The following is a 9857-nucleotide window of genomic DNA, read 5'->3' as shown; positions in this document are numbered from 1 at the left end:
CTGAGTGACCACGTAAAGGCTCCTCCATTATTCCAGTTGTCACAATCCCATCATATCTTTAAGACAGTAAGTGTGATTTGCATAAAATCTAGCTGCTATTTCTAGCATGCTGAGTGACCACGTAAGGCTCCTCCATTATTCCAGTTGTCACAATCCCATCATATCTTTAAGACAGTAAGTGTGATTTGCATAAAATCTAGCTGCTATTTCTAGCATGCTGAGTGACCACATAAAGGCTCCTCCATTAATCCAGTTGTGACAATCCCATCATATTAAGAGTGTGATTTGAATGAAATCTAGCTGCTATTTCTAGCATGCTGAGTGACCACATAAAGGCTCCTCCATTATTCCAGTTGTCACAATCCCATCATATCTTTAAGACAGTAAGTGTGATTTGCATGAAATCTAGCTGCTATTTCTAGCATGTTGAGTGACCACATAGCGGCTCCTCCATTATTCCAGTTGTCACAATCCCATCATATCTCTAAGACAGTAAGTGTGATTTGCATGAAATCTAGCTGCTATTTCTAGCATGCTGAGTGACCACATAAAGGCTCCTCCATTAATCCAGTTGTGACAATCCCATCATATTAAGAGTGTGATTTGAATGAAATCTAGCTGCTATTTCTAGCATGCTGAGTGACCACATAAAGGCTCCTCCATTATTCCAGTTGTCACAATCCCATCATATCTTTAAGACAGTAAGTGTGATTTGCATGAAATCTAGCTGCTATTTCTAGCATGTTGAGTGACCACATAGCGGCTCCTCCATTATTCCAGTTGTCACAATCCCATCATATCTCTAAGACAGTAAGTGTGATTTGCATGAAATCTAGCTGCTATTTCTAGCATGCTGAGTGACCACATAAAGGCTCCTCCATTATTCCAGTTGTCACAATCCCATCATATCTCTAAGACAGTAAGTGTGATTTGAATGAAATCTAGCTGCTATTTCTAGCATGCTGAGTGACCACATAAAGGCTCCTCCATTATTCCAGTTGTCACAATCCCATCATATCTTTAAGACAGTAAGTGTGATTTGCATGAAATCTAGCTGCTATTTCTAGCATGTTGAGTGACCACAAAGAGGATCCTCCATTATTCCAGACAGTGTGATTTGCATAAAATCTAACTGTTATTTCTAGCATACTGAGTGACAACATAGCGGCTCCTTCATCGGTTCAACAATTACAAGTAAGCTACTATGCTGACCAGTACATACAAGACAGCTATCATTGCAACCACAATGCTGATCAGTACATTGTAGTTAAAAAAAAAAAAAAAGAAAGAAAAAAAAAACCCACTTATTCCATCTTAGAACTTCAGCGACAGAAGAAGCATACCAGGAAACAGACATCTTGTAACGGTCCTGTAGCTGATCTAATGTAATGCTATCACAGTTCTTCAGCATAATATTATCACATTTCAACACCAGCATAAACCAATAAGTTCATACTGACATCTAACCCATCGACACGCTGAATCATTTCTCTGTAGAATTCTCAACAACACACAGTGTGCGTCTATTCTGGTGGTCTTCTCTCTTTTAAGAGCAAGAAGAAAGAAATTCCTTCTTCAGTCTCTATAAATATAAAAGTATGCATGTGTGTGTAAATATATATACATATCTATATATATATATATATATATATATATGTAATTACAGTGGAACCTTGGTTTACGTATGCCTCTCATCACAAACAAACTGGATTTACGAAACAATTTTTCGAACAGAAAACACCTTCAATGACAAACAGTGTTTTCAAGTAATGAACACATAAGCCATCAACAATGGTTGGCGACAAGCTGGGGACATCAGGGGGAGAATGTCGGTTACGGTCTAGCTTTTGCTCAGAGCACATCCCTGCTTGAATTTGCTGAGCCCTTCTCTTGAATTTCATATGGGGAAAATAGTTTCGGTTTATGAACATTTTGGGTGACAAAAAGCCTTCCTTCAAGAATGAATGAAATTTGTAAACTGGGGTTCCACTGTATATCATATGCATATATATATATATACATACGTACATACACACACATACATATAGAATATATCTCAAATTATTCATATTATATATATACATATATATATGTACATATAGTATATTTTAAAATTGTTATATATACACACATATATAAAATACAAACACATATATGCTATATATACATATATATGCATGTGTGTGTATGTATGTGTGTGTGTATGTGTGTGTGTGTATGTGTGTGTGTGTATGTGTGTGTGTGTATGTGTGTGTGTGTATGTGTGTGTGTGTGTGTTGTGTGTGTGTGCGTGTGTACACACTGAAGAGTAGTTTTACCAATTCGTTGTGAGATTTCATTGGTTGTATCACATTAACCAACTTAAATCACTACAGGTGCTGCTCTTCTAAAACTCAAGGCATTATCTTAGTATTTTATAATGGCCTTGTAATGCAGACTCACACACACACACACACACACACAAAATAATAAAAAGGACCATACCATTGTATTAAAACCCCATGGAAAAAAAAAAGTCCATGTCTGAATAAGAAGGTGGGGCAACAAATTTGTTAAGTTCGTTTTGCTTTGTTTGTTTATATCAAATAAATTATGAATGGGGGTCATAGAATGTACAACTTTTAAATGTTAATTAAGAGAAGTATAGCATTATTATTATTGCAGTAGATTAGGACAGGTATTGGATAATACTAATCACAAACATGTTACTGTTCAAGAACGGTCTTCGTTCTGCTTGCTTCTTTCAAATGTTGGTTTCTCGCTTCTGTAAAAGAGCTCGTTCCATGTTTTCTTTCTCGATTTTCCGTTTCTCTACTTCGCGGAGCAAATTAGTCCGATGGTTTTCATACTGCATGACAATGTTCTGGAGTTCTTGTTTGTAGAGACGTGTGAGGAGGGCGTCAAAGTATTCCAGTTCCCCCAAACGGAACAATGGCCACTGAAAGAGAACAACAGCAAAATTAAATAAATATATACATATATAAATATATATATCTTTATACTAGCAGTATCGCCCGGCGTTGCTCGGGTTTGTAAGGGAAATAACTATATAAGCATTTTTAGTGAGTTATAGCAAAAAATGCATTAAAAATGGAATAAAAAATTATGGTAATTTTTTTTTTTAAATCGTTGACTCATCGTAGACATTTTTAGAGAGTTACTTCCCTTATATAATAGCGAAAAATGCATTAAAATGGAATAAAAAATTATAGTAAATTTTTTTTTAAATCGTAGACGCGCGCTAATACCCAGAAGGGCTCGATATGAATCACGACTATAAGATACCCGGTTTTGGTTAAACTGCACCGCAAAATGTGGGAGTAGTTAGGAATCTAAATCGAAGGTAACAGACACTCACACAACTACAGTTTTATATATCTATAAATATAAAACTGTAGTTGTGTGAGTGTCTGTCTCCTACGATTTAGATTCCTAACTACTCCCACATTTTGCGGTGCAGTTTAACCAAAACCGGGTATCTTATAGTCGTGATTCATATCGAGCCCTTCTGGGTATTAGCGCGCGTCTACGATGAGTCTATGATTTAAAAAAAATTTACCATCAATTTTTCCCATTTTTAATGCATTTTTGGCATATATAAGGGAAGTAACTCTCTAAAAATTTATTATTAAATCTCAGAACGTAAAAAGCTACAGTAACACCCCCCCCTTTGTGGTTAGCCATATTGAGATGGCTATTATACTTTACATCTCTAAAAATGCTTATATAGTTATTTCCCTTACAAACCCGAGCAACGCCAGGCGATACTGCTAGTATATATATATATATATATATATATATATATAGCAAAATTTAGGTTCAGATGAATATGGTACTTAAGTTAAAGGCACCAGAATTTGGTATGATATTATCCATATAAATCAAATGGGGTGATTATAATCAAAATAAGCAACAAGGATATCCAAGGTAGTGTAGTACAATCGTTTCATGCTACTTCATTTTATTAAACAATGTAAGTATTACATCAGTTTTAAAATGTTGAGCAATCTTCAGCCACATATAGAATTTTTTAATTAAATGGACAATGTACATTTTTATACTTATTTCATTTGCCAACATTACAAAGAGGGTAGATATATAGACAGAGAAGTTAATTTCATCATTAAGAACATAGTAGTAGAATGTCCTTCTCTATCTGTAGATTTTTTTATCATAAAAAATAAGTACTGGGGCTAATATGATTGACTTAAGACAGTGCCCCCCCAGCATGGCCACAGCATAATGACTGACATAAGAGTAATATATGCGTACTTATACACACATACCAGCCAACTGTGGCTTGAACTATTCAAATCTGAATACTGCCCTACTTATATTCAGAAGAAGGAATATAGGTGTGAGAAAATTCCAAACCAGCTGACAATGATAATCAATATATTAAGGTCTAGGTTACAATAAGTAATTGAGAAAAATTATTTTGGTATCTCACACTTGTAAATCAGGACTGGGAATCAAATTCTTAGGTACACCAGTCACACTGGTTGTTAATTAGTAAAATCAGATTTAAACTGGAGGTTATGGGATAAAGGACAGCTTTGTTGAGATGCTAAATTCACTTCTGTGATCAAGGCCAGAGGTTTTTAAAGTGAGAAGTCTCAGGTCACACCCTTCCTATTACTGAAAATTTCTCTCTCCATTATTAATTATCTAACCCGCACTTTTGTTAATAAGGAAACAAATTAAAGTTTCGTTTTGGGATTTGGTTTGCAAGGTTCTTAATATGAGTTCGTGTGTTGAAGCATATTCTGTTGTGTCTGGGGAGAGTCATTTTCTTTTTGTGCCTTTATAATGTAACACACTCACCGGTAAAATTTCCACTTATTTCTTATTTTTATTTTCCTAAAATTTTCGGACAGAGTCAAGACTACTGAAAAGGATGCAAGACGCATCAAAAATTTTAGGAAAATAAAAATAAGAAATAAGTGGAGATTTTACCAGTGAGTGTGTTACATTATAAGGCACAAAAAGAAAATGACTCTCCCCAGACACAACAAAAAGTTTGCATTCATATAATTTTTCTTTCTTCATCATAGTGTTGGACAATCTTTGTCTTTTGCTTGTTTCAGTCATCTGACTGCGGCCATGCTGGGGCACAGCCTTGAAGAATTTTTAGTCAATCAAATCAACCCCAGTACTTATTTTTTGTTAAGTCTGGCACTTATTCTGTTAGTCTTTTTTGCTGAATCACTAAGTTACAAGGATATAAACACCAATACTGGTTGTCAAGAAGTGGTGGTGGTGGTGAGGTTGAGAGGGACAAACACAAAAACACATAACTACATACATACATATATATATATATATATATATATATATATATATACAACTGGCTTCCTTCAGTTTCTGTCAACCAAATCTACTCACAAAGGCTTTGGTCAGCCTATGGCTATAGCAGAAGACATTTACTCAAGGAATTATGTAATGGGACTGAACCTGGAACCAAGTGGTTGAGAAGCATGTGTGTGTGTGTGTGTGTGTGTGTGTGTGTGTCCTTGTTGTGATTGTTGTAAATGAATGTTGTTCATTTCCAGTATTCTGAGAAAATATGTCTGGCCATGGGGAGATATTACCTTGCTTGGAAACAGGTAAGAGTTGGCAGCAAGAAGGGCATCAGGCCATAGAAAAATCCATCCAACCCATGCAAACACAAAAAAGTGGATGTTAAAACGACAACAACGATGATGATGATGATGATGATGATATTTACCTGAAGGAAACAATGCAATGCTAGTAGCAGAGTTTGATTGTGCAAGTGTGTTAATACAATGCACAGATGATGTAAGGTAATTTAATCTGTTATCAATATTAAATTAAATAGAATTCCTATTGATTGTCAACATTGACATTGGGGCCAATGCTGTACCAGCATGTTGTCGCATCGACCATTTTATTAAACAAAGCAATTTTGTCTGCTTTCATCCTAAATTTACAATTCTCACAGAACCGCCCATGGAAAGATTGTTCTCTCCAACATATGATTCCTTACTCCTGGCAGATAACTTCTTTGCACCACTCAGATGACAATACTGCCATTTGGGTAGTTGTTGCTGGCAAGGGATTTGGGGTCAGAGTGTAAATCCTAACTCAACCTCTTTTGGTCACCCTTTACGACACACAGAGGTAACATTAGATCTATTTTTTGAAATGCTGGGCCCCACACAGCACTAGAGCAACATGGAACGAAGTGTTTTGCTGAAGAATGCAACACACTGCCCAGTCCAGAAATTGAACTCACAATCTGGTGATTACGAGTGCAACAACCTAAACATTAGATCATGCACCCTCATACATGAACATTAGATGTTTATAATTATCATCATCATCATTTAACATTTGCCTTCCATGCTGGCATGGGTTGGACGATTTGACAGGATCCAGCCAGGTAGGAGACAACACCAGGCTACTCTGTTTTGGTATGGTGTTTACAGCTAGATGCCCTCCTAATACCAACCACTCAGTGGGCTGAGTGCTCTTTACATGACATCAGCATGATCGTTGCCAGAGCAGCTAACTGGCATTTGTGCCGGTGGCACATAAAAGCACCATTCGAGTGGGATCGTTACCAGCGTCGCCTTACTGGCACTTGTGCCGGTGGCACATAAAAGGCACCATTCGAGTGGGATCGTTACCAGCGTCACCTTACTGGCACTTGTGCCGGTGTGCAGGTGACACATAAAAAAAAAACACGATTTTCCATGACTGCTGCCAGAACCACCGGACTGGCCCTCGTGCCGGTGGCACATAAAAGCACCCACTACACTCTCGGAGTGGTTGGCGTTAGGAAGGGCATCCAGCTGTAGAAACTCTGCCAGATCAAGATTGGAGCCTGGCGCAGCCATCTGGTTCGCCAGTCCTCAGTCAAATCGTCCAACCCATGCCAGCATGGAAAGCGGACGTTAAACGACGATGATGATGATTACATAAACATCAGATCTTTATAAACTAATTGTTAGAGAAACATTTCTCACAGCTAGAGACCCATTTCTCACTCCTGTAACAGAACCTATTTTCAAGTAGATTGACTGAAATAAGTAAAATAAGATGCTTTGCTGTCCTAATGACCTTGCAATCACAATCCACACACACACAATACACACTGTCTCCTACATAATTTATTCTTTTACAGGTTTCAGTCATTTGATTGCAGCCATGCTGGAGCACTTGCTTTTAGTCAAAGAAATCAACCCCAGGACTTATTGTTTGTAAGCCTGGTACTTATTCTACCGGTCCCTTGTGCTGAACCACTAAGTCACAGGGACATAAACATACCAACACTGGTTGTCAGGCGATGGTGGTGGGGACAACCAGACACAAAGACACGCATAGATATATATGACAGGCTTCTTTCAGTTTCCATCTGATAAATCCACTCACAAGTCTTTGGTTGGCCCAAGGCTATAGTATAGAAGACACTTCCCCAAGGTGTCACACAGTGGGATTGAACCTGGAACCATGTGGTTGGGAAGCAAGCTTCTTACCACACACCCACGCCTGACTACATTCAAAGCAATTCTGTGCTTGAGCATTTTTGTTTCTTGAATGGAGAGAATGGTTACATCAATTCTACGTTTATATGGATGGATAAGTTTTTGCTAAAGTAATTACTTTTACATATTGGTGTTGTTCCTGCTACTAACGAATCCACAATGCAGTAAGAATGGAACCAGTATATCAATCAAGTAAACTGTAGTATCTAAATATCTATTGTTAAGGTTATAATTTTCTGAACTTTTGAGACTAAATTGACACTACATTTCAAACAGGTTCATCGCTGATCATCATAAAAATGTTTTACTTGACCTTCGAATGTTGGGCCCCACAGAGGCAATGACAGGAGACCGAGACCTTTGGAGATATGCTGTGATTGAGGAGACCCAGCTACTAAAGTGAGGTCGCAGCCATGGCTGATGCTAGTGTTGCATGTCCGGCCCATTCAAAAGTACCCTTGATACGTTGGGCGATATGATATGCTTGAGAAGACCTGTTGAGTTAAGTAAAACCAAAATCGTAGCTGTGGCCAGTGCACCCTGACTGGCTCCTGTTCCAATGGCACATAAAATGCATCATCCGAATGTGGTCATTGCCAGTGCCCCCCTGTCTGGCTCCTGTGCAGGTGGCACATAAAAAGCACCATCTGAATGTGGCCAAGGCCACGCCCACCTGACTGGCTCCTGTGCCGGTGGAATGTAAAAAGCACCCACCACACTCTCAGAGTGGTTGGCGTTAGGAAGGGCATCCAGCTGTAGAAACTCTGCCAGATCAAGATTGGAGCCTGGTGTAATTGCTGGCTTTCCAGACCTCAGTCAAACAGTCCAACCCATGCCAGCATGGAAAACAGACGTTAAACGATGATGATGATGATACACATGTAGTACTAAAATAGTAATGTTCTTATTCACTAGATCACTAACATATGTGTAGTGGTCAAGTAGATGCTATCCTTAGTCAAAAAATAAAGTTTTCTAGCTCAAAACCAGTTCAGGACTGTTACATACATTGGAATAAGTACAAGTGAATGGCAAGAAAAACTTTCAAAATAAGATCAATAGTTAGAAACCTTATGAGTCATGCAGAGTTATGTACCTTGTTCAGAGACGATATACAACGGGCGTAGTGAGAAATTACGACTATACTGGTCTGTAAACTAGCATCATCTTTACCTCAGTCATTGCACACACACACACACATAATCTGTATATAATTACCTTTAATTTGTGATCATGGTCCTGATTGGCTTTGCAGTAAATATACATCCAGTCTGGAATTTCTGCAAAGAGAAATATGGTGGAAGTCTTTAAAATGTTTTAAATAAATATTGATTTAATAATAATAATAATAATAATAAATTTATTAATCCAATTTACATTGAATATTTTTTTTATTGATTACAATAAGTAAAGATTACAAAAAAATTTTTTTTCAGAAATTGCATAAAAATCGGATTAAGCCCTTTTGGCAGCTTGGCTGATTTAGGGCAAGTTGGCAGGAGGTAAAAAAAATAATAAATAGGTCAATCAAAAAAATAGGGGGGGAAAGGGAAATGCCCTTTGCATGCAAACAAGGCAGTCAAAAGCATTTATCTTTTCTTTTATTTTACTTGTTTCAGTCATTTCACTGCGGCCATGCTGGAGCACCGCCTTTAGTTGAGCAAATCGACCCCAGGACTTATTCTTTATAAGCCTAGTACTTATTCTATCGGTCTCTTTTGCCGAACTGCTAATTTACAGGGACGTAAACACACCACCATCAGTTGTCAAGCAACGTTAGGATGACAAACACAGACACACAAACACATACATACATACATATAAATATATATATATATATTATATATATATATATATATATATATATATATATATATATATATATATATATATACGACGGGCTTCTTTCAGTTTCTGTCTACCAAATCCACTCACAAGGCTTTGGTTGGCCTGAGGCTATAGTAGAAGACACTTGCCCAAGGTGTGTGTGATAAGACTTTGTTATATAGCATTATAGAATACTCATTAAAATTATTTGCTCTTACCTTCATGTAAATATGGGTTAGCTGGCACCAACAAATTAGATTGTCTGTACTCTATCTGTTTCGGGATAACTAGTTCTTGTGGGGCGCAGATCATGTTCTGTTGATGTGGTAAAACTGGAGCACAAGGATGATGGTATTGGGCAACTTTCAAAATATAACTGAAAAAAATGAAAACAAAAGTCATTAATTAGTAATTTAGCATTGGGAATTTTTTAAAAATAAGAATTACAGATTTTGTAAAATTCACCCATCCATCCATCTTCGCCATCCATTACTCCTGAAAGGGTCATGAGGATAGAGTCCT

General features: G+C 37.3%; 1 protein-coding gene across 1 annotated transcript in view; it reads right to left on the bottom strand.

The window, feature by feature from the left end:
• Positions 1-2244: 2244 nt before the first annotated feature.
• LOC115217508 (scaffold protein salvador) overlaps positions 2245-9857 on the bottom strand; it is a 57449-nt gene continuing 49836 nt past the window's right edge. The window contains exons 5-7 of the mRNA XM_029787227.2: positions 9554-9711; positions 8727-8788; positions 2245-2938 (exon numbers count right to left, since the gene is read on the bottom strand). Coding sequence (XP_029643087.1) covers positions 2744-2938; positions 8727-8788; positions 9554-9711 — 415 coding nt within the window. The 3' untranslated portion in view covers positions 2245-2743. The remainder of the gene's footprint in view (positions 2939-8726; positions 8789-9553; positions 9712-9857) is intronic.

This window comes from Octopus sinensis, linkage group LG11, assembly GCF_006345805.1.
Source record: "Octopus sinensis linkage group LG11, ASM634580v1, whole genome shotgun sequence".
Classification (NCBI taxonomy): domain Eukaryota; kingdom Metazoa; phylum Mollusca; class Cephalopoda; order Octopoda; family Octopodidae; genus Octopus; species Octopus sinensis.
The sequence above is the reverse complement of the archived record's forward strand: the minus strand, read 5'-3'. Positions and strand labels throughout refer to the sequence as shown.